The sequence below is a fragment of the Camelus dromedarius genome, chromosome 31 (assembly GCF_036321535.1).
Source record: "Camelus dromedarius isolate mCamDro1 chromosome 31, mCamDro1.pat, whole genome shotgun sequence".
Lineage (NCBI taxonomy): Eukaryota > Metazoa > Chordata > Mammalia > Artiodactyla > Camelidae > Camelus > Camelus dromedarius.
Genome location: NC_087466.1, coordinates 19,590,500 through 19,615,746, shown reverse-complemented (window position 1 = coordinate 19,615,746; position 25,247 = coordinate 19,590,500). Strand labels below are relative to the sequence as shown.

At 40.2% G+C, this 25,247-nt stretch overlaps 1 protein-coding gene across 9 annotated transcripts in view; it reads left to right on the top strand.

The window, feature by feature from the left end:
• The window catches only part of MPHOSPH9 (M-phase phosphoprotein 9), a 50,648-nt gene extending 26,684 nt beyond the window's left edge, over nucleotides 1-23,964 (top strand). For 6 of the 9 annotated variants that reach the window (XM_031442559.2, XM_064481275.1, XM_031442560.2 and 3 more), the window contains 11 exons: nucleotides 5,253-5,300; nucleotides 6,178-6,242; nucleotides 7,632-7,733; nucleotides 12,032-12,166; nucleotides 13,018-13,193; nucleotides 14,437-14,583; nucleotides 15,348-15,468; nucleotides 16,273-16,376; nucleotides 17,081-17,328; nucleotides 17,641-17,709; nucleotides 20,131-23,964. In XM_031442559.2, the coding sequence (XP_031298419.2) occupies nucleotides 5,253-5,300; nucleotides 6,178-6,242; nucleotides 7,632-7,733; nucleotides 12,032-12,166; nucleotides 13,018-13,193; nucleotides 14,437-14,583; nucleotides 15,348-15,468; nucleotides 16,273-16,376; nucleotides 17,081-17,328; nucleotides 17,641-17,709; nucleotides 20,131-20,232 (1,317 nt within the window). In that variant the 3' untranslated portion in view covers nucleotides 20,233-23,964. Of the gene's footprint in view, nucleotides 1-5,252; nucleotides 5,301-6,177; nucleotides 6,243-7,631; nucleotides 7,734-12,031; nucleotides 12,167-13,017; nucleotides 13,194-14,436; nucleotides 14,584-15,347; nucleotides 15,469-16,272; nucleotides 16,377-17,080; nucleotides 17,329-17,640; nucleotides 17,710-20,130 lie in introns of those variants that run through there. The other 3 variants (XR_010378603.1, XR_010378604.1, XM_064481276.1) reach the window with 3 other exon arrangements.
• Nucleotides 23,965-25,247: the final 1,283 nt, after the last annotated feature.

The window sequence follows — 25,247 nt, the reverse complement described above, 5'->3', positions numbered from 1 at the left end:
CACATATTTTTCAGAGCTAAGCTGCAGTGTTCAGTGATTATATTTCCTGTCTCTTACAACATTTATTATTCCTAGCTTAATAATTGCCTTCTTAAAAATCTGCTTAGTTTTTTATATGCACAGAGCTTACTTTCCCCCCGCCTCCCCAGTACACTTGCTTCAGTCTGAACTGATTGCCCTTCAGGTCTCTTACACAGATTTCTAGGACTTGACTTGGTCATCATCTTAGGAATTGTGTTTGACTCTTCCCTGCATTGTGTCAGTCATTTTGTGTGGGTCCTGTATCTTCTTTCTTGGTCTAACAGTTTGGCTAGAGTACACTTCCCTAGGAAAAGGAAGGCATGAGAGACATTTTGAGGCCTTCCATATCTGAAAACTTTTGTAGTTGCAGTCACACTTTTCTTTTTAAAAAAATGCTTTTTTTTTTTTTTAGAATAGTTAGAATTACAGAAAAATTAAGATGGTAGAGTGTTCCCATACACCCCACACCATGTCCCGTGTTACTAACATTTTACATTAGTGTGGCACTTTTGCCACAATTAATGAACCGATATTGGTATATCATTATTAAGTAAACTCCATAATTTATTCAGATTTCCTTAGTTTTTTCCTAGTGTTCTTTTTCTGCCCCAGGACTCCTTCCAGGACATCATATTACTCTAAGCCGTCCTGTCTCCAGAGGCTCCTCTTGGCTGTGACGGCTTCTCAGACTCCCCTTGCTGTTCATAACCTTCCCAGTTTGGAAAAGTACTGGTCAGGTAGTTTGTAGAATGTCCCTTGAGATTCGTCTGATGTTTTTCTCATGATTAGACTGGGGTTATTTGGAGGAAAATCTCAGAGATAAAGTACCATTTTCAGCATGTCATATCAGCAAGCCTTATGTTTTTTATTCCTTTACAGTCATTTTAGTAAAGTTTCAGGAAGGAGCACACAGAAGCGCTGTTCCGTATGCCGTGTTTGGTTAGAACTTTCCATAGTTGGACTGTTACTGTTCTTATTCGTATGCATTAATAGAATATTCTAGCTTCTGTGAGTACATGAGCTCCTGGTTTTTAAAACTTGTACTTGTGCTTTTTGCTTTAACATAATATCAGACTTACAGAAAGTTGTAAAGACTGTATAAAGAATTTACATATACCCTTCATCTCTATTCTGAATGTTAACATTTTACAGTATGTGCTTTATCAGTATGTCCACATGTAAAGATTTTTTTCTAAACTAGTTGAGAGTAAGTTGGAGATACACTGCACCTTTTCCACTAAATACTTCAAGGTATACTTAAAAATGAGGCCAGTCTTTTACATAACCACTGCAAAATTAGGAAGTTAACATAAATAGAGTCATCTTATTTAATTTGTACACTCCATTCAGTTTTTGCAAATTATACTACAAATGCTCCTTATATCAAAAGAAATTTTCTTTTCCCTTGTTCAGGATCTGATCCAGGATTGCATGTTGCATTGAGTTGTCGCATCTCTTTTATCTCCTTTAATCTGGAGAAGTTCCTCAGTTTTCCTTTGTCTTTTATAGCCTTAAAACTCTTTGAAGATCATAGACTAATTATTTTAGAGAACTATGCTTTCTAACATGGTAGCCACTAGCTACATGTGACTATTTAAACTTACACTGATTACAGTGAAGTGAAAGGAGAGACTCAGTCCCTCAGTTGCACTGGCCACATTTCAGGTGCTCAGTAGTCTGATGTGGGTAGTGGCCACTGCATGGGGCAGTGCAGTGGGAGAGTGCCTCCGTCCTTGCAGGAAGTTCTGCTGGACGGCACACTGTAGGGGTTTGGGTGTGTGTTTCATCGCAGTTAGCTTCCAGTTGTCCCAATGCACAGGAGTCACCCCACAGCAGTGAGCGGAGCCCTCCTGGCACGTCCTATCAGGAGGGACGTGTGAACTTCAGATGCTAACTCTGGTCACTTGGTTAAGGTAGTGCTTGCCAGGGCTCCCTGCTGTAAAGTTATATCCTGCCCCTCATTGGAAATAATAGTAATTGATAAGAGAGTAATTTGCATAATTTAAGACTCTGTAAGTCACGTTCTTCTCATCAGCTTTACCCACTAGCTTTAGCCTGCCCTGAGGAGTCATGTGTGAAACCAGTAATTACTGTGGTGGTGGCCAAATGGTGTTTTTTCTCGTTGTTATTCCTTCTACCTTCTGGAATGAGGAGCCTTCCTTTCTCCTTTATTTATACTAATCAATGGAACTTGTGGATCTTATTTTATTCAGTGAAGTTACAGTCTTTTTCACCATGGTTATTATTTTGATGCCTCGTCTTAGCTTTGGCCAGAGGGGTACATGTGCAGCCGGCTTCGGTGGCCTTCTGACACGTTGCCAGCATGCTCTGAGCCCCTCCAGGCGTCCTGCCACAGCGAGACGTTCCAGGCTCATCCTGTGCTTTTCTAGCCCCAGCCCGAAGTCATTTTTCTGAGGAGTCCTGTTTCCTTTAAGTGCAGAGTGGTACTTAGAAGCTTAGGTCTAGGTATGTTTATGTTTTTAGTTATTCGAAAACCCACCACAGTTATGTTTGAGTAACAGTGAAGCAGCAAAGGAAAGCTAGAATGTTGTTTTCAGTTGACATTACATGAATATTGCCAGTGATAACAGTGACTTCTTTTGCATCTGTCATGTCATGTATGTAAGCATATGGAAAGGTATAGAGAATAATTACTGAATATCCGTATGCTGGCCACCCAAGTCATAGCAGAAACACTTTCTTCTGTTCCTTCCTCTCCCTCCCTGGAGGTACCCGCTGTGCTAAATGTGCTCTTGGTTATCCCTATGGGTTGCTTTTTGCTTTTATGACATATGCATGTGTCTTTAAACAATACGTAAGTAGCGTTTTGTATGTTCTTAAACTATATATGGATTGAACTGCATATATCCTTCTGCAGCCTGTTTTTTCCTCTCAACGTTGCTTCTGAGATTTACTATGTTGATACATGTAGCTTTTATTCACTTGTATTGAAACATTTGTTTTTGAACTATTTCTGGCATACACAAAGATGTGGAGAATACTGTCACAAATACATTGGGACCTACCACCCACGTGAAGAATTAAAATGCTGCAGATACTGAAGCCCCCCACGTACCCTCTTCTGATCACCTCTGCCTCGCTAGAAGTAGCTGGGCTGAATGGTGTAAATGTGATTCCTGTGTCTGTCTTTGTGTCATCACACGTGTGCGGATGCTCCATCACTGATGTTTGTTTGGCATATCTTGAATATCTTTTATATAGATGCTGCCATCCTGTATTTACTGTTCTGCAGCTTTTCCCATTTGTAAGACTTGTCCAAGCTGATACATGCAGCACCAGCTCATTTCTCATCCCTGTGTAGTATTCCATCGTGTGAATCTTCAATGATTTGTTTATGTATCTTTCTGTTGCCAGGTTCTTTTGTTGCTGTTATGAGCAGCACTACCATGACCATGTCAATACATGTCTCCCATGCAAATGTGTGCAAGTACCTCTAGGGTATTTTTCCAATTACCAGAGCTGCAAAACAAGTGACCCCAAAACTGGACATGTTCTGATAGTGGACTCAGTGGTCTAGGAGCTTGGACTGGGCATAGCAGGGACAGCTTCCCTCCACCCTGTGGGATCTAGTACCTCAGCTGGAAACTCTGAGGTTGGGGGCCTTTGAGGGTGGCTGCAGTTCCTCTCCATGTAGCCTCATTTGGGCTTCTTGGCAGCATGATGGCTGAGTACCAAGGACAGGCCTCCTGAGAGAGCATCCTGACAGCCAAGCCTTTTGTGACTAACATCACTTCTGTCACATTGTTTGTTAAGCAGTCCCAAAGGACTGCCTAGGTTCAAGGGAAGAGGAAATAGACACCACCTCTCAGTGGGGCATAGCAAGGTTCTAGAAGAACTTGTGTGAACAGAAGTATTGCTGTGAACATCTAGGGGAAGTGCCATTGTCACAAGAGTACGTGTACCTATGAGTGCAGTGGCTGGGACACAGACGAGCACTGTCACCTTCATTAGACAATTGCTAAATTGCTCTCTGAAGTGGTTGCACCAATTATTTTCCCACTGGTAATGTATGAGAATTCTTATTTTTCTAGGTTATTTCCAGTGCTTAGACTTGTCAGACCTCTTTGCCAGTTTGATTGATGTTCAGTGGTTATATGTACTATATATGGTTGGCATTTCACTTTACTTGTGGTATCATTTACAGGGTGCAAGTTTTGTATTTTTTTTTTTAAATGGCAGTACCAGGGACCGAACCCAGGACCCGTGCATGCTAAGCACGCACTCTGCCACTGAGCTGTACCCTCCCAACAAGTTCTGTATTTTAATGTCCAAAATACAGTCTTTATTTATGGTTTGGGCATGTCTTGTTTACAGAATCTTTTTCTACCCCAGAATTGGAAAGTTGTTCTCTCATATATTGCCTTCTAAAATTATAAAGCTTTACTTTATATATTTAGGACTTTAATCTACCCCATATTACCTCTCATCTATGGTGTGTGATCAGAACTTAACTTCATTGTTTTTCCAGATGATTAACCGGTTGCCCCAGTACCATTTTTTTAACAGATCTTTTCCTTACTGACTTTTTTAAAAAAATTGTTTATTTTTTTATTGAAATATTGTTGATTTACAATGTTGTTTGTTTCTGGTGTACACATAGTGATTCAGTTACATTATATATATTCTTTCATGTTCTTTTTCATAATAGGCTATTACAAGTTATTAAATATGGTTCCCTGTGTTCTACAGTAGGACCTTCTTATTTATCTATTCTGTATATACTAGTTTGTATCTGCTAACCCAGACTCCCAATTTATCTCTTCCCTGCCTGGTAACTATAAGTTTGTTTTCTATGTCTATGAGTCTGTTTCTGTTTTGTAAATAAATTCATTTTATCATGGCATCTTTTTTTTCCCCACATACACATTTTTTTTCCCTGACTATTTGAGAGTAAGTTGCAGACATTGTGCCCTTTACCTCACACTTTCGTACTTAGCCACAGACGGTTATCCAAATAAAGAAATCTGATAGTGGTGCAGTCCATGTCCAGATTGTTCCCTTATGGCCTTTTTCCCCAATCCAGGATCTAACCCAGGGTCATGACTTACGTTCACTTATCTCTTTAGCTGCCTTTAATCTGAAACATGTGTTAACCTTTTTCTTTCATGACTCTGACATTTGTGAAGAGTATGGGTGGTTATTTTATAGACTGTCCCTCAGTTGATATTATAATATTTAAATGTGGTGCAATTCTTTGTTTTTCCTTGTAGCTTTTAGGAGAGTATGAGTCCCTTGGAAAAGAACACGAAAGAGTAAAGGTAATGGTTGATGACTCATGAAAAGCGTTGGCCCCTCTCTCCCTTTCTTCTCCCCTGCTCTGTCCCCATCTAGCTATTTGAACTTGACCACTCACTTCTCTTGTGTCAGTATCCTTATTTTCAAATATCTGCCAATGTAACTCAGAAGTTTGTTGGATTTGTTAATTTCGCAAATATTTATTGAATGGCTGTTGCATTTGAGATGATATGAAATTTTTAGAAGAGTGTAGAATGCCAACAGATGCAAATAATTATTTAATGCTATTTAAATATAAAGTTTTATTTTCAAAATAATAGCTTTATGTAGGGTTGAGTTGATTATATTTGAATTCTTAATTAAAACTCTGTTTGGGGTCTACGTATTTGAATTCACTGAAACCCCGCAGTAAGTAAGTGGGGTCCAAGTATTTCTGTTGCATAAAATGCAGGGTTGTGATTATTCAAGGTTAGTGAAAAGGCCTGCACAGCTGGGTGGCCCAGATGTCGGGGGCTCAGGGGCCAGTCATTATATCTGAAATCTCATCATTGCAGGTTTTAGCTTTGCTACTTACTGACGTTTTAGTCAAATTTGTGGCTAAAACATGTCCATTTTAATACTGATTGTTTCTAATCAAATAAAGCACAGTAGGCTTTACCTATTAAACAGCAGGCTTACACATAGCTGTTTGTATAAACCCGTGTTTTGCGCTCTCATTTTCCCCTTAAATTATGTGTATTGGCTCTCTGGTTGATGCCATATGTGCTGAGTTTCTGCATAATTTTCTTTGTAGTTCTTTGGTGTAGTCTTAGATTAGTTTTGTATTATGCATTTTAAAATAAAAGGAATACATCTGAATGTTTATCTTCAGCTATCTGAATTTTTCCTTTATTTTCACAGGATACATTAAATACAACCGAGAACAAATTGCTTGATGCACATACTCAGATTTCTGATCTGAAAAGGTAAAATACATTGTCTTACTAATAAGCAAATACCTCTAACTGTTCTTTCAGTCCTTAAATATATGTCTATATTAAAAGTGATGAAAACGAGGATTTTGAAGCACTTTGAAATTAGATTTTATCCTCATCTTCCCTTGACCTGGAAATACATTTGATTTTAGCTAAAGATTTTTAAATGATTAAACTGTATTGGTGGCTGTGTCTGAAAGGCATGCATGTCCCTAAACGTAATATATATTTACTTAGCATAGGTGAAACCTAGGTGATAGTAAAGCATTGAAAAGCATTCTAAGAAGCAGTCTGGTTCACTGAATTACTTTTGTGCTCCAGAAGGAAAACCACATTCACACCAATTTTGTGGTCAGCTGCTTGCTTAGAGACCTGGCTTAGGGACTGTGTTCGTGATCTGATGGGCTTGATTAAGTAGGAACAGTGTCATAAGTGGCCCCTGTGGCAAGTGGTTAGAAACTTCTAATTGGCTTTAGAGTACATTTTTGTATTTTTTATTTGGAGAGAAGTAATGTCCCTCATTTAGAGATTTTACTGCACTCTTAAGGACTTCCCATAGGAAGGAACAAGAACGCTGTCTAGCTTTCTTGTCTGCTCAAGTCTTTTCTGTGATACATTCAATTTTAGGGATTGTTTCCGTATCAGATTGGTATAAAGCATCAGTCCTGTTAAAGTTTTCTTTCTCGAACCTTCCTTGCAACAGAGTAGCTAAGAATTTGAGTTTAAACGTTGAGATGAAGACATATTCAGTTTAAAAGAAGAGAAAGAATGCCAAAATATCCTCAAAACAATTGGCCAGGGTACCTATTTCCTGTTGGTAAACTTGGAAGTAAGCTTTTATTCCGAACAGGGTGCAAATTTGGTAAGCTGCCTGTGGGCTGAGAGTTGTTCAGGACAGGAAGTTCTTTTTATTATCTCTGCTTTGGATGGTAGGCCTGCTTCCTCTCTTGTGAGAGCCTGTGTATATTTCATATGAATACATACATATTAGACTTAAGTATGTTAGAATTGCAATTTATTTGATTGCTTGAACTTACTATTTTCATTTAATTTATACTATGTGTTTTGATCTGCAGTCAAATTTATTTTTTATTTGCTGTATTAAGTCCATTTGTTGTTCCCTTTTCCTTCAGTTGTGGCATATGAAATGCTCCTGTGTAGAATTTTTTCTATTTGCCTTTCTATTTATTCTTCCTGATTTTGTTCAGCTTTTTAAAGTTGAATGGTGGGATTTTACTATGAAAAAGACACATGGATTTGCAGCTCTTTTGTCACCCTAAAAGTATCTGTTAAAATAAGTAATTTATAGTTGAGCTGAATTTTAAGTTTGTTGTTTGTTTATTGAAATGTACTTAATTTGTCTTATTGCTTTTGAATTAGAACAATTTCAAAACTTGAAGCTCAGGTCAAGCAAGTAGAGCATGAAAACATGTTAAGTCTTCGTCATAATTCTAAAACTCCCATGAGACCCTCACGTGCCAAGTAAGTTATTTTGTTTAATCTCTGTAAAGCTAGAAATAGTGCACCCTGTCATTGAACTGAGATGCTCATCTGTCTAAATCATGAGAAAGACAGGGTTGAAGGTCATTATGGAACATAGATGTGTAAAAGCATCTAATTGTTAGATGTCCTGAAAGCTCTTATGCAGAGGCGTTTGCCAGAGAGAGGGAATAGTAGAACCAGACTGGGGTGAGGAGAATTGGGATGTTTTTGTTTCTGACTGTGCCCAGCTGTGTGACCTTAGGCAAATCACTTATTTTTTTGGAGCTCAGTTGTATCATCTGTAGACAAGAACATTAGGCTGGCACATCTCAAAATTCCAGAAATTTTATTCCCATGTTAATGGAAAGACTTACAGAGGTGATCTTCATTAGGCTGTATGGATTTCTCTTTAGTTTTTCAAAATTAGCTTTGTTATAATCTAAGAGTATTACCTTGATAATACATTTACGGAGTAAGTGTTTTTCGTATTAGAATTGTTTTTTTTTGTTATGATGTTGATGTAAGTAGTATTAAGTGAGTAGATAACTTCCTAATATTGATGTTTTATCAGAAAAAAATTAATTGTAAATGTTAACCTTTCTAAATTGTAATTGTCAAATGAGAAACTTTTTCTAGATCTTTACTAATTAATCTCTGTGGGACATAATGAATTATTTAAATAAAAATTGTGTAAATAACTGAAGTTGGACATTTGAGATTGAACAAAAGGGAGGACTACGGTTTGAATCAGGGAGGACCTTTCTGTGGAGATGACGTGTGAGCTGAGAGGTGAGGTGTGTGCAGAGTTGTTTAGGTGGGAGGTGTGGAGGGGAAGGTGGTGTTCTAGGTAGAGAAATTTCTCTTGTTAAGTCCTGAGGTAGGAAAGAGCTTAGTTTTATGTCTGAAGAACCCAGAGGAGGCTAGTGTGGCCTGACTGTTCCCAGCAAGGGGTAAAGGAGCCCCAGATAAAATCACAGACACATCGTACATAACTTTCTAAGCCGTGGCCAATAGTTTGGATTTTATTCTAAGTCTGTTGGGATGCTTTTGATGGGTTAGATTGTGACAGTAAAATTGTGTCATGTCATTTCTGTTTTTTAATGTGTCTGCCATGAGGGGAGGAAAGAGTAGAAGCAGAGAGACCAGTCGGGCCAGGGGAGAGATGGCGCGGGTGGGTGGGGGCCGTAGAGATGGACAGAGGGGAAGGACTTGAGAAGGTTCTGGAGGTAGAATCCACAGAACATGGTTATGTATTGGATGGCAAGGTAAGAAAGGGAGGTATCAGGTAAGGTCAGGTAAGTCCTTTGTTTCTATCTTGAACAACTAAGGGTGCCACATATTGAACCAGGGAAGAGTTGGGAAGAGCAGACTATAGGATAAAGAGTTTCCATCTTGAATATTTTAGTTTGAAATTCATGTGAATTTCAAGTGGAAATTAAGCAGGTGATGATAAATTTGCATTTGGAGCACAGAAATGAGGTCTTGGGCCAGAGTTATAAATTTTGGAGGCATCTTTCTAGAGAGGCTTAAGGCTATAGGGTAGATAGGTGTGTTTAGTGAGAAGTGAGCCCAGGACAAAGCTCTGAGGACCCCCAGTGTTTTGGTGTTGTGCAGAGAAGGAGCTGGCAGAGGAGCCTGAGAAAGAGCTGCTACAAACCCAGGAGGCAAATGAAGCAGCTGCCGAGAGAGCAGGTGAGACAAAGACTGATGGTCTGCTTTGAGAGCTAGCGGCTCCTGATGGCCTGGAGGGCAGTGTGGCTTGTGCAGGGTGATGGGAGTGGAAGCCGGCTGGGAATGTGTGGAAGAGTGAGTGAAAACAACCTGGGTGTCTGGCGGCTGGGCTGTCAGGATGTCGTGATACATCTACGCAGAAAACTGTTCAGTGTGATGTGCACAGGCTGGATCAGGATTGGCAAACCACAGCCCCAGGCCAAGTCTAGCCTAACAGCTGTTTTTGTAAGGCCCGTGAGCAAAGGATGGTTTTTGTTTTTAAGTGTTTGGAAAAAAAAAGTCAATAATATTTCATGACACATAAATATTATATGAAATTCAAATTCCATGAGTAAAGTTTTATTGGAAAACACCCAGACTTACTCATTGATGTGTCATCTGTAGGTTCTTTTGTACTACAGTGGCAAAGTTGAAGAGCTGTGACAGACTATCTGGCCTGTAAGACCTAAAATATTTCTTATCTAGCTCTTTACCGAAAAAACTTGCCGATCCCTGAACTAGACTTAGACTGTCAGCATGGTTTAATCTTAAGAATATAACGTGGAACAACAAAAAATCAGTTGCAGAAGAAATAGGGTACTGTTTATATCAACGTTAGCAAAATTCGTATCTTATGTGTCATACAGATGTAGTAAAAGTAGAAGCATGCATGGAATGCTGAACACATATAGTATGAACAGTTGCTTGGAGGAAGAATGAGATTGGCGAGGTATGCAGGGACTTCGGTGGTGTGTGTAGTGTTCCACGCTTCAGAATTCTAAGGATGTATAGCGGAGAGTCAAGATTTTATAAGCAGGATGGTTGGTGCATGAGTATCTCATGTATGTCTTCACATTTGAAATATTTTACATTTTTAAAGTGAACAGGAATTAGTAAAGGATTAGCCCAGAATATAAAGAACTTACACAGATGAATAAGAAAAGGACAACCTCCTCAATAGAAATGTGATAAAAGAATATGAACAAGTTGTTCACAGGGAGAGAAGCCTAAATGGCTGATGAGAATGAAAAGAGGCTCCCTTCACTAATAAGAAAAATGCAGATGAAGACAGTAGTGGGTTACCACTCACACTGCCGGACAGGCCAAGCTTAAAGTCTAATCGTTGTGAAGTTTGGCAAAGATACGACATAGGAGCCCTCCAGCTACTGGTTGGACTGAAAATTGGTAGCTCATCTCTTAGGTATTTACCTTTGAGAAATTCTTACACATGTTAATTGTAGCCTTGTTGAAAGGTGATTGATGAGAAACTAAACCCCACCAGCAGGAGAGAGGAGCGCTAACTTGTGATCCACGTGTGCTGGGGGTGAGTGAGTGGAGTGGCAGAGCTGCACGTACTGACACGGGGAAATCTCAAACGTAATGTTGAGTGTAAAAAACAGCATTAGAAGGGTGTGTACATTATGTCCTTTATATAATTTAAAAAATACAAGCAACTATATAAATGCGATGTATGTCTTACAATTAAGAACACATATGGTAAGATGTTAGCATTTGTTAAAACTAAGTATGGGCCAATGGTTGTTTATAGTAGTCTCTGATTTTTCAAGAGTGCTTGAAATGATTCTTAATTTAAAAATCTAGGGGACACGGAAGAAAGGAGTGACTGGGAATTGAAATGAAAACAGATAAAAGAGGTGACAGCTCTTAAAAAGTTTGGTTGTGAAAGGGAGCAGAGAGAGGGAGACAGGAGACCTTGCCTTATGGTTCCCTTTTTTCTCCGGGGGGTGATGTGAGGTCGTCCCCTGGCAGGCAGGGCTGGGGTGAGTGGCCGGAGGAGAGCGGAGAGGGTGTGAGGTCGTCGTGCTGGAGAACTGGAGCTCGCTGATACAGGAAGCTGCGTCACCAGCAGCGTCGGGTGTCCCCCTGAGGTGGTGGTATGAGCTGTCGTGACGCCCCAGGCCACACAGTTGGGCAGCTTTTATCCAGCAGAGCTCAGGGGTGGGAGTACAGACACTGAAGGACAGCGAGGTCACGGCAGCCATCCAGGCTTAGGGCTTAGCTGCCTGTCAGGTGTGGTGGAAGGTGAGTGGGGAAGGGAGTCAGGCAATGAGACATTCTCAGGAGCGTGCACCCAGGAGCAGGGAAGGGGTGCTGGTGAAGCTCGGAGGGGCTGCTGTGCAGAGAATGGGGAGCCCAGGGGTCGAAGGCCTTGAGGTGAGATGCTGTGGTGACGCTTGGGCACGTGGGCAGGAGGCTCCTTGGTGTGTCGATTTCTCTGGTGATGCCCGTGCTGGTCTGGGAGGGGCAGGACGGGGGCTCTTGCTTCCCCCCCGTGCCCTGAGCTACGACAGGTCTGAAGGGTGTGAAGTGCGGTGGGGCGACTTAGGGGGTGTTCAGAGCCGTGTGGATATGACAGCACCTGAATCTTGACTGAGATTCAGGAATATTCATAACTAACAGAAACCTAGAACCATAAAATAGAGTCCATGTAGCTAGAATAGATTATTCTATGCGGTTTTTAAATTGCTGTGTAAATAATATTTCAGAGCACATTGTTTCCTGTATGTGCTCGGTGCAAATCGAAGCACAAACCTCGCAGTGCCTCAGAACTCCTCTCGTCCTAACAGCACGCTGGCAACCTCAGATGTCAGTCGGCGGAAGTGGCTGATACCGGGAGCAGAGTACTCCATCTTCACCGGCCAGCCTCTGGACACGCAGGACAGCAAGGCGGACGGCCAGCTGGAGGGGACCCGCGTTCCTGGGTGAGATGGCTTTGTCGGAGGTCGCGTTTAGGAACCGTTACGTTTCCTTAGAGGTGTCCTTAGAGCTGCCGTGTAAAGAGCCATCTTCTTGCCGCTTTAAGGTCTCAATTTTGAGGGTCTGATTTTTATTTTACTTTGAAAGTCTAGTGCTTTTAGGAAGTTTTCCTTTCACAGGCTACACAGAGCTGTCTCCACCCGTGCTGGCACAGCCGTGTGCGAGCGCTTGCAGTTGGTCCTCACCCTGGGGCTAGCCCCAGCCTCCATGAACAACCTCGCTCATTTACTCCGGAGCGTCATAAATACCGTATGTCTGTATGTGCTAGGCTGTGAAACGGATTGGGAAGCACTGGTCTGTTACTATATGCAGGTTCAGTTTTAATTGATTTGCATTTTAAAGCACACATATTCATCGTGGAGTCTTAACTATCAGCCCTCATGTTATTCCCTTAATAATCCCAGTAAAGCATCTTAGTTCGGGCTGCTGTAACAGATTACCATTGACTGGGCCACTTAAACAACAAACAGTTGTTTCCTCCAGTTCTGGCGGCGGGAGGTGTGAGGTCAGGGTGCCAGCAAGGCTGGGCCCTGGTTCTATCCTCACACGATCTTTCCTTGGTGCATGTGTGCGGAGGGAGATCAAGGTGTCTCTTCCTCTTTTTGTAAGGGTACTGATCCCAGCTGTGGGGGCTTCACCCTCATGATCTCATCAAAACCTAATCGCTTCCAAAGGGCCCTGCCTCTCCACATACTGTCACATTGAGGATTGGAGCTTCAGTATAAGAATTGGGGGGGGGGGTAGGGTCACAAGTATTCAGTCCTTAGCACTTTGTGTCTTACAATTATTATTTAAGGTACCGTTCTCCTCTGGAAAAGGATCCTTCACCTGGAAGTTCACCAACAAGTTTATTAATAAAAACACAAAGAGAGACTTCAGACACACCAATCATGAAAGCTTTGAAAGAACTTGATGAAGAAAAGGTATTTAAAAATTGGGGCACACAGACAGAGAAAGAGGATGCCTCGACTAGTAAGTGTTTTATTCCTTGTTTGATGTCAGTGTAGATACACAGATCTCTTCTCCTCTGTCCTCCTGTTATATTACCTCCTTTAAAGTGGAGTGCTTTGCAGCCACATGGATGGACCCCAGAGATTCTCATACTAAGTGAAGTCAGTCAGAGAAGGACAAATATCATGATATCACTTATACGTAGAATCTTAAAAACTGATACAAATGAACTTTACAAACCAGAAATAGACTCACAGACATAGAATACAAACTTCCGGTTACCAAAGAGGAAAGGGGTATGGGATTAACAGATAACACATCACTATATATAAAATAGAGAAACAACAGAGTTTACACTATAGCACAGGGAACTATATTCAGTATCCTGTAATAACCCATAATGGAAAAGAATCAGAAGAAATAATGAATGCATCTGTATGTGTATAGATATGTAACTGAATCACTTTGTTGTACACCTGAAACTAACACAATATTGTAAATCAACTCTAGTTCAATTTTTAAAAACTTAAAAATAAAATGGACCCCTTCAAGTAATGAAATAGAAAGTGTAATGCATTTTGCTGCTGCTTTAGCCCCATTTCATAGACAGTCGTATCCCCTTGTTGTTAGTTAATCATCGTCGCATGTGTACCTTCCATACAAAGCAAATGACCTATTACATTCTGATCATTAAAGATTTTCATGGCATTCTTATGGATATTTGAAAAATGTCTACATCAGTTTGTCTTACTTGCACACATCAAAAAAAAGGTAGACATTTGGTGTTCATAAAGGAACTGTGGCTTTCCCTCCTCTCCCTTTCTTGGTCACTGAGCAGCTTTAAGTAGGACAAGGAGGATGTGCAGCAGTGTTTCTCCACAGGTCCCGGTGCTGCTTCCTCCGGTGCATACGTGCTTGGGCCTGCTAGTCACGTCAGTAACACCGTTGGTGTTGCAGCTCCAAAGCAGCATCTCGTAGTAAATAAGTTAGTGACCTGCTTTCTAAAAATAAACTCTCCTGAAACATCATACCTTGAATGCCAGCTGTAAACAGGGAACTAGAATAAATTCATTATAAACGCTCACATTTTTTTTCATCAAGCATTTATCATTGTAATGTATTGCATTTGCAAATAATCTTTACAACCCAGATAGTGAGAAGAATTGCTTGCTTGGTGTAACCATCTGTTAATAAAGGCAGGTAACTGAAGCTGCGTTTGTTTTGTGTGATGTATATGTGTGTTTTTTACATTTGTCTGTTACAGAATTAGTGAATCCTCGGCAAACTGACAATTCAGTCAATGCAAGTCGGTCCCCAGAGAAAGGTGCCCAACAAAGACAAAAGAGATTTAATTCTGCTTCACAGAGATCGTCATCTTTACCACCTTCAAATCGTAAATCAAGTACTCCAAGTAAGAGTTAGAGATCTATCTATGTCTCTTGGGCTCAGAAGAGTGACATCTGAGCCGTACACGCTGTTTGACGCTTCCTGTTTCCCATACGCTCTTACTAACCTAGTGGAGGGCTCTGAGACAGGACCCCCAAATATGGCCTTGTTCAGTAACGTTGTCTGACTGCACAGTACTACAACTGAAGAAATTCTCACTATTCATCAAAATGAGATTTTTTTAGTTGTGTGTCTAGCAAATATTTTGTAAATAATACCACTTCACAATTTTTGATAGTAGACAACTATCTTACTAAACATTAATTCAAACAAATTAAGCTAGTCTGAAAAAAGACTTTTTTAAAATATATTTACCTAAGAGTATTCAGCATTAGTCACCGTTTTCTTTAGCCAGTTACAATTATGATTCTAAAGTTAAGCACTGGCTTTCTTGATTTCCATTTTCATAACAGCTGAGGAGACTCGTGTATGCCTGTGTTATTAGGAATGTTCACTAGTGCACTGGTGTTTCCATCTTATTTCCAGTCGACTTCTAAAATCCTGAAAAACCAGTTTTGAGTCAGAGTGCTGAAACTACGGTCTAATGTACTAAAATGTTGACAGTGTTTCCCTCTAGATGTTAGGATTATGAATAATTTTTATTTTGTATACTCACCTTTTACATGTATTCCTTTTAAAGTTAGAAAAAAAGTACTGAAAAAGAAATTGTTCTGCCAATATAATATATACAGAAGGAAATGACTATTTCCTCTTCATTTTCCTCTGTAGCAAAAAGAGAGATTATGTTAACACCAGTGACTGTGGCTTACAGTCCAAAGCGATCCCCTAAAGAAAATTTGTCCCCAGGATTTAGTCATCTACTTAGCAAAAATGAAAGCAGTCCGATTCGGTAAGTTCTCTGAAATTGTAGAATAAAATATACGTATTATTGACTTTTTAAAAATGTCAACTTATGCCTCTAGCTATCACTAATTTTTCAGTTGTCAGTGGGAACTTTGTGGATTTAAATAATTTAAATAAACACACTGCTAATATACAAGCACTATAATACATGAGAACAGTTTTTAACTTATGTAAACTGGCTACTGCAAAATTTAAATACTGCCTCAGAACCCCTTCCAGTCTTTGGGTGCAGAATGATAATTCTTTGTTTTCCTGAAAAGGTGTAGGATACAGGGAAAATTTTGAGCCACTTGTACAAGAAAGTGGGCTGTCCTGTTATGGCCCTGGCACTGAACGTAAGTTGGCCTGTGCTCCTGAGAAAATTGCTCTCTAGAGGAAGTGTGGTCAGCAGTGTGTGTGTGCTGTGGTGGGACGACCACTGACCCCCTAAGACATAAGTGCTGGTGACTCAGTCCATCAGGCTCTTGGGGAAATTTCTTAAACACATTGAACCTCAGTTTTCTCTTCTATAAAATGGGGTTAATAATGCCTGCCTTCTTATTTTATACTGTCGTTGTAAAGATCAAATGACGTAATGTGTGGGTAAGTGCTTTAAGTCACTATTGTGTTAATATAATTTTGTGTTAGAAAATTTTAAATCTCAGTTTTAAAAAATTATATGATCAGCTCTCTCTTTAAAAAATATCTAAATATGTGAGTTAACCGGATGCCAGCCAGCTCATCTTTCTAGTGGAGATAGGGAAAATCAGTTAACATTTTTTTCTCACAAGTAACTTGCTTCATTCAATAGATTTGATATACTTTTGGATGATTTAGATACTGTTCCTGTGTCTACATTACAACGTACCAATCCAAGAAAGCAACTCCAGTTTCTTCCTCTAGATGACTCGGAAGGTATCTTTTCCTAAAAAGTTATTAGTTATGGTTTTAGTCATTCATTTTGAGAGTTTCTGATATCTTTCCAAGACTCTAAATATTGTTATATCCTGCGCTTAAATCGTTTTTTACCCAGGGGCCTCTAAAAATAAGTATTTGTGACACTCATTGCGTGTCAATGCTGTATCCTCACTGCAAGGTTGGGAAACTGAGGTACAGGGAACGTTAATGTTTAATTACCAGGGCCGTACTGTTCAGTTTTTCTTTACTTTTATATTCTGTAATATATATGCCACTTAGGCTTTGAGTAATTTTTTCTTTTTCTCATATTTTAAGTTTGGAATATAGTTATAAGATAATGTATGTGAAATCACTTGCGTAGGCCCTTAAAATGTTAACTCTGTAATGTTGATATATGTCCACTAAGTGTGTTGTTTAGGTTTTCAACTTTTTTTTTTTTTTTTTTTGCTTTAAGTTTACAGGAAGTTTGCATATATTCATTTAGGGAAGTTGTGAAGATTGTCAAACTGAGGGCAAAGCTTTTAGAATTCTGTGGAGGAAAAAAACTGAGTAAACATGATTGATTATGTATCTCTTTTCATTACATTTTTGGCTGTGTAGCAGGCACTTCCAGAAAGTCAAGTCGGGTAACATTTTGGTATGTATATGCTGTGTTAGAAAAACTGGTAAGAAGTAAAAGAAATTTCTTTTCTCTCTGACAGAAAAAAAGTATTCAGGAAAAGCCACTGACATCCACGTTAATCATAGCTCTTCCCCTGAACCGTTGCCAAGCGGAGTGAAGAACGTCTCTGTGAGGTCGGCCTGGGAGAAGAATAAGTCAGTTAGCTATGAACAGTGTAAGCCTGCTTCAGTAGCCCCACAGGGTAATGATTTTGAGTATACAGCCAAAATTAGGACCCTAGCTGAAACGGAACGGTTTTTTGATGAACTTACAAAAGAAAAAGACCAGGTAAAAACAAACAAAAAACAATGTTTTAAATCTTTTTCTGAACTTAATGCTTATGTCTGAGGAATAGTCAGAAGGGAGTTACTGAGTCAGACCCATCCCAGGAAGTTATGTGGCCGCCACGCAGAGCATCAGGGAAAACGTGTTTGAGCCGAGCTGTTGTTACAATTGTGACAGAGGGAACTTAGGTGAAGACGAGATGGACAGGAAAATGCTAGGCTGAAGTCTTTTCTTTCCATTCTGTTATAAACCTCCCTGCCAGTAATTAGAATTCTTCTTCTGTTTTTATTTAAACATTTTTTTGTGTGTTAACAGATTGAGGCAGCACTAAGTCGAATGCCTTCTGCTGGAGGACGAATCACTTTGCAGACAAGATTAAATCAGGTGAAGTGTCTTAGCTTGAATCTGCTTTGGAGGCTTGGTGCTAGTCAGTGCTTCGTTTATCCACATGATTTTGAAATATCCCAGCTTTTTTTAGGTACACTGAAACAAAACTTTTAGACTTTACAAGACATGTTTGGTGATTATAGCATATTTGATAACTGTGTACTCACCTTCAGGAATAAGAAGTGATTTTATCTTTATACTTCCAAGAAAAAGGTGTTCAATGCCATTAAGTTCTCGAGAAACTAACTTGCTAGCAAATGGCAATATGGCTTTTAACAGATTTTTATATTAAGTTAATGCTCTCACATTGTCTCCCTTTTTGTGTTTGTTTTTTCCTCCCTAATCTTTCACTTATTTCTGAACCCCTTTCCGTGTAGTAAACTTGTGAAACAGTCACACATTACAGCTGGAACAGGCATGAGGGTAAAACGAGGAGTGTGATTGCATTATTGAGCAGGAGGCGGTGCAGGCGAGTGGCCCGCGTGCATTCCTTTCAGTTGCTTTTCAAAGAGAATTAAAATGCATGAAACCATGGGACATTCAAAATCTGCTCTTTTTGTAACATTTTAAACATAAGAGCAAGAATATGTCTCTTATATAACTGCATGTTTTGGCTTTTCAGTGCCTTAGCATCAGGAAAAGTTAATTTTCTGGTTGACTGGTGATACCAGAAGGAAGAAAAGGACTCAGAAAATAGCAAAGGTCTTTTTCTAGGGCCTGTATCCCTAACTTGTCTTTTTTTTCCTGACTTTTAAGTCCTTTCGTTGTTTTTGTTGTTTTGAAAGTTTTTCTTCAATAATTTGTAAAATTCAACACATGAAGCTCATTTTAAAATAGTTTACTGGGAAGGCGGGTGGAAAACTTGTTGGTACTCTAGTTCTAAATGTGTCCGAAACATCTATGTAATATACTGTTACATAATGATTTTAAGCTCTTAAAATAAGACTTAAAGGGCCCTATCTTTTGTTCATATTTGTCAAAGTTGTTTCAATCCAGTAAGAAGACAAGTGGCAGCAAAAAGTGCCTGAGGGTGCTTATAAACAATTGATAAGTGAAAAAGGTGGAATTGGGCAAAAAAAATGATGCAAAGTGCTCAGCCTCACCAGCGAATAAAAAACAACACACATTATACAAAAGCATCAATTTAAAATATGACATTGTTAGGTATTTAAAAAAAAAAAAAAGTGTACCTGGGATGGGGAGTAGCTTATTCTCCTGCAGTGCAGGTGGAAGGAGAAATTGTTACAAACTTTCTGGATTTCAGCTTGACATGTATCCAGAGCTTTAAAATTTTACATTTCTTTGGACATTTTTACTTCTGGGAATGATTCCCTAAGACAGTATTTATAGTTATATGCAGAGATACATTTAAGAATATTTATTGCTGCATTATTTGTGATGTCTGAAATGAGAGGAAACCTAAATTTCTTCTAGGAGAATCTTGATTAAATATGGTACATCTGTTGGAATATTGCACATTAATTTGAAATGTCATAAAGGATATTTCAGAACAGGGAAAATTAAATTGTAAAACATTCTGAAGTAGAACTTGATTCTATTTTATTTTTCTTAAAAATGGTGTTCATATCTGCAGAGAAAACAGGAAAGAGGAAAAGTGGTTATTTGTCACTTTGCTCATCTGTCTTCTAAATATTCTAAAATGAACATGTAATTCTTTCATAATTAAAGTAGTTGAAGAGAAAATTTTAAGTTTTATTTCAGGACACCATTGGAGTTCATACTGAATAAAGTATCTAAAATGATATGTGTGTGTTCCAGGTATTTAACTGTAGTACTACTTATTTATTTAAAAATAGCAGTTGTCACTCACTCGTGAAATCTTATTTCTTGGAAAAGTGTCCTCCAGTGTTTTTCCTCCTTGTTAACTTACAAATTTTTGTCAGAAGTTATTTGATACACTTGTAAGTGGGGTACGGCACCAAGCAGTGGTGTCCGTTTCTTCTGGCGAAATGTGTGTAGAACCTGCTGGGTTCCTCTTGTGCTGTTCTCAGCAAAGTCAGAGAATTCTCTCCAGGGAATTGTGTTGCTATTGCTAGAATTTCCACATACTCAAGATACCAAACAGATTGAGAAAATTTAATGATCAGCAGTTACCTTGGGGGAGGGTACAGCTCAGTGGTAGAGTGCATGCTTAGCATGCACAAGGTCCTGGATTCAGTCCCCAGCACCTCCATTAAAAACAAACAAAAAAGCAGTTACCTTGAATGGTTGGAAAGTTGATTCATATTTAGTTTAAAAGAAGTAATATAAATGATGACTTGTAAAAATGACAATAACTGTAATTGGGATGTTTATACTTGCTCTTTTGCTAAAAGAAAGGTCGTTTTGGTGGTAATTACAAAATCAGTGAACTTGATGTAGAATTCTAACTAAGCTTTTTCCATTATTTTTACCTAGGAAGCCTTGGAAGATCGTTTGGAAAAGATTAATCGAGAGCTGGGTTCAGTTCGCATGACATTAAAGAAATTTCATGTTTTGCGCACTTCTGCAAATCTTTGAGATTTGTAGCCATTAAATTTTGAGACATTTTTGTTTGCACTAATGTATAATTATGCACTCAGAAAAGGCAAACTATTTTGTACTGTTTATAAGCCTTCAAACGGTAGTTTTACAATCATGCTATTCTTTACACTTGCTATTTTATACTTCAAATGGCCACATATTTTCAAGCTATTTTTGTTACGCTCAGGAATCTCTTGTATATTTTACTATTTAAAAAGTATTATTTTTAAATAGTGTATGTCTCCAATTTATATCAAAAATAAGGAAATGTAAACAGGGGAGGCAGCTTGTTTCTAAACAAATAGTGCTATCCTTTTATGAATAACTTTGCACACCAGTTTTATAAACTTGTTCTACATTGTGAATATGATTCTTTTTTTTTAAATAAATGCTTGAGAACAGCTTCTATAATGATAGATTAATACATGCTGAATGCAAAAAAAAAGTTACAGCATACCCAGGGTTTAGTTGTGTTGAAGTTTTTTAAAAAATGGTAATGTAATTCCTGTTTAGAACGCGTCTTACAGTGGATATTAGCATAGTAATCATGGAAAGATGGGAAATAATGGAGTACCGGAAAGCTGTGAAAGTATGTGAATATCTCACTTTGTTTCCTTTGTACTTTATTATTTGTAAGGAAGGAAAAATGAGAGGTATGATGCTCTAATTTTGTTGTATATGTTAGAACTTTTCAGAAAAAGTTAAACAATTGGAGAACTGTAGCTTTCTGCCCATCATTCTGAGTGTAGCTTGTGTGCCACCCTTGACAATGAATTGATGAAGCTTTGACGAGATCCAGGCCAGTGAGGCTGTAAGAGCAGCCCTGTTTTCCCCAGTGTACGCGGCCTCAGCTGTCAGAGTCACTATGAAGACATTTTTAACGCTTCTCCACCCCTGCCAAAAAGGAAAAGGAACACTCCCATAGTAGCTGCTGTAAGAACTGCGGGCTGAGATCAGAGCCACTTACTCTTCCAGTTACTGGACAGGGAACATGTCTAGAGGGAGCTCGGTGCCCTTAGCTTGGCCTTGCAGGAGGGCTCCAGCGTGCTGCCTCGGCAGCGCCTCCTGGCTCTTGGAAGCAGCCTGAGGGCAGGGGGCTGTGCTCTGAGCAGGAGCACTAGCAGGGGTGTCCTGGCTGCTGGTCAAGTTCAGGCTGCTTAACTGGCCACTTTTTGGTGGCCGGTCAGAAGCCAGTGCCCACATATTCAGGCTCAGTATGTGTTGATCAGACTTTCCACGTTGATTCCAGCTGTCAACACTGATTCCCACTGAAAATGCTCAGGTTTTAAAATTTGATTTACTTTTGAGCTTTTTCTCCTTGTGTGGCTCTTAATAGCATGTAGTTACAATGAGCCAAGCCAACCGTTACTCCGCTAGGGTATACGTATGCCTTCAAGCAGGGATCTCCAGTGATCTCTGAGCACCCGTCACCAAAGCCTCGCCTGGCTGGGCCCCAGGCCTGGTGCCTGTGCCCCCTTCTCAGCAAGGGGCCATCTGACAGCTGCCTCTCTTCCCCCTCCTATCTGTGAATCCAGCCTTTGCTCCCAACCCCTGCAACCAGTGAGAGACCTCCAGCTAATCAAAACTACGCATCAGCAGATAAGTGCCTTTATTCTTGGTATTTTTTTCCAGCCTGTTTTTCTTTTTAATCTCCTAGTTATAGTAAAGTTCATTTTCATCAAGCACCAATACAGCTTGTGTCAAGACTTAATAAGAGATTGACTTTACCGACGATGTTCCCTTTAATGTGCTCCTAGACGTGATATTAAAAACGAGTTTGTAAATTGTTAGGATATTTCATTGTTCCCTACTTTTATTGCAAAATCTATGATATTCTTAAGAATGGGAAAGTGCCGTTTCAGAAGAGATTAGAGTTTTATCTTGTCAAGGAGTTATCTTCTTAGTCTTATTCCAAGAAAGGTATTAAGCCCCATCTAAACTGTCTTCTGTGCCTCTCAGAAAGTGTGTGCTTTGATTTGTAAAGTGTGTAATAGATTGGAAGTATCATTTATTTAAAAATTAATTTTTTTCTCTTCCTAGCTGTGCAGAGGGAAACCAAGGAAAACCCTTCCCGCCCTCTTTCCCTTTGGTAATGCCTAACATCCAACACTCCATTTCAAAACAGCCTGAAGGCTGGAAAGGTGGCCGTCTTAAAAAGCAGCTGTAAACTGCTTTCCTTGCTGGCTGGGGCTGAGCTGCAGTTAGTAAAAAACTTAAGTGAATCTTCCACTTCTGGGAAGTGCCTTTTAAAGTGCAGGTAGTTACTGCTCGTCTTTCACCTGGATCTACCCCCTTCCTTTCCCTGAAAAGCCTCCTGAGGTGGGGGGAGCGTCCTCTGTCCTTTGAGAGCCTGGAGTAGACGTAGCTCTCGAGGCAGTGCTGGGACTGCAGCAGCTGGGCAGGGGACAGACAGACAGACCTGGGTCACACCCTGCCCAGGCCTGCCTTTCTCCACGGTGAAGATGAGATGAGATGGTAAGACGCTTCCTTCCACTACGGGAGATTAAAGTGCCTGGGTGTTTAGTAAGTTTTCAATAAGTAACACATTTCAGCTTCATTCGGAGTTAAATAGGCTTTGAAGTAGCGATTTCACTGTTTTTAGATAGAAAGGTAGGTTGTGTCCCCAGCGATTAAAACCTGCTTTGAGTTGCTTGACATTTGTGAGATGGTCTAAGATGTTCTCTTCACCTTTTTGCAAAAAAATGAGCTTTCTTTGAGTTTAAATGAGCTTCCCTCTGGTTTTTCTTGTTTTTCTTTTTAATGGCTAATAAATTGATAACTCGAGTCTAAGTTCAGAAGCCCTTTGATCTTAAATAAAAATGTATTGCCAGTGTAATCAAAATAATTGCTCCTCTGAATGTTCCATAGTTAGACTTGTAAAGGTGCTGGCTTGTGAAGCAGGACCACGTGAAGGAAGTGGCAGCCAATGGGCATTTGAAGATGTATTTGAAGATTATGATTTGCTTTTGGAGTTTGATAAGCAACCAAAATGTGGTCCCCTTTTTAATGCAGAAAAGCCAGGTGCTTTGCTGAACGCTATTTGAATTCTGAACTCTGCACTTACATACGTAGAAAAATTAGACATTTTTGTCATTTTAGTTTTTAGATTTCTCAAAAGCAGTTTTCACTAAATTTTAATGTGCCACGTGTGCTGTGAGTCTTTAAGAAGCTTTAAAAAATAAATGCGTACCTAGAGCCCTTTAGGAATCATAAAGGTAAATTGTATTTATACCCATCATGAGTGATTGTGAATGGTTATGAGATTTGCAGGTCTGATTAAACCAATTAATGTTGCACAAATTTTGCAGGAAATAATTTCCTGCCTTGCCAAGAGTTCTGTGGCAGTTTGATAATGTATTAACTACACCAGTATTCTTCAGACCTGTGTTACTAAGCTTCCCCCTTCTGATTTGTGTTTTATTTCAGTAGACCCCCCTCCCAAATAGGAGGAATCAAGCCATAAATCTGCATTTGCTGGACATTATATGCCACATCATTGCTGTGACTACAGATTTCAGAAGTAATGTTTTACTCACAGTTTCACTGTAACAGTGACCAATATAACGTGAGAGATTTGCTTCCTATAGTGCTGCTGACAGAGACCAGTGCTTGTTGCAGTTTTTAAATCTGGTCAGATAGTGGAGTAATGAACTTGTAAGCTCCATGAGAGCAGGGACCATCTCCTTCATTCCTGCATACAGGCACTCAATAAATATTTGTGGATACAAATATTTGTGATATTAGTATATTCATTCCTTCCGGCTAACTGGGGGGTCTGGTTTTCAATGGTATTAAGTCCTCAGAGTTGCAGGTCTGAGCGCAGTCCTCGCAGGGCCACAGTGGCAGCCATCGGGTGCTTTGTTCTGACTGGCCTGCGGGCAAAGAGCCTGGAGATCTGTATGCACCCCAAACCTTTAATGGGTCTTAGGGCACCTCTTGGTGGAGGGAAGTGTTGAGGGTTTAGTGTCTACGGGAACCCCTTCGCTTGTCTCAGTATGATCATCATAAGATGGGTTTTGAGGCAAGTGGTGTTATGAGGGCTCTCCTGGCCCATTCAGTCTCTAGTTCTGACAGTAGCCCAAGGAGATGGGACAGCCTTTGGTCGGGGTGGCTGTCTGACCGTCTGAACTTGTCTTGGACTGCTTTAACTTCAGCTTGAGCTTGCGCTTCCTGGGGAAAGCACTCCTGGCTCCTCTCCACCTTATAATGCGATACTTAGTGACAGGTAAACCACCACTAGGTTTTAGGTGTGCCCTGTTTAATTCCATCACTTCAGTTCTTGGGAAACAAGGCCATCCTTAAAAGAAATCAAAGTGTGTATTTAGAGTAAGTTCCACTCAGTACCCTCTCCTTGGTCTTATTTTCTGACTGGAGAGTCCAGTGGAGAGATGAAGTTATTTCTGATCCTCTGCCAGTTCCTCCTTGAAGTCAGGGCCTAGAACTTACCCTCTGGCTACTTTTTACTCGCACTCCTGATGACCAAAGAGCATTTTCACGTTTTGGCCCAGACCATATTTGGTGTCCTGAGGAGAGAACTCACGGTGCCTATTTCTGCCAGTCTGGTCTGTAACTGATGGAAATACCCAGCATCTAGATTTGGGCTTCACGTAATTACCTTTGGCTTGACCACATTTCAAATGCCTTCCAAAGTCTTCCGCAGTTCACTTCCCCTTGATTTGTTATTTTACTCCTGAAGGACTGGATTATTTTTATTTATTTTATTTTTTCCAATTCCTGCCCATCTCCTTGCTCCCTTCCCCTCGTCCTGTTAGCGAGGCTCCCTACCGGCCAGGCTGACGGAGTTAAAAGGGCCAAGGGTCGTGGGCCGGGTCCTGCGCGCGGGGCCTCCCCTCCCCGCGTGGAAGCGAGCCCCGGGCCTCCGGGAATCGCCGGGGTGAGGGCAGGCCCGGCGCCCGGTGGGGGCCGCCAAGTTAGCCAGGTTTCTGCGGGCGGAGGCCGGCCCTCGGGGCGGACGGGCGGGCGGAGGCGGCGAGCGGCTCCCCGCGCGGCCT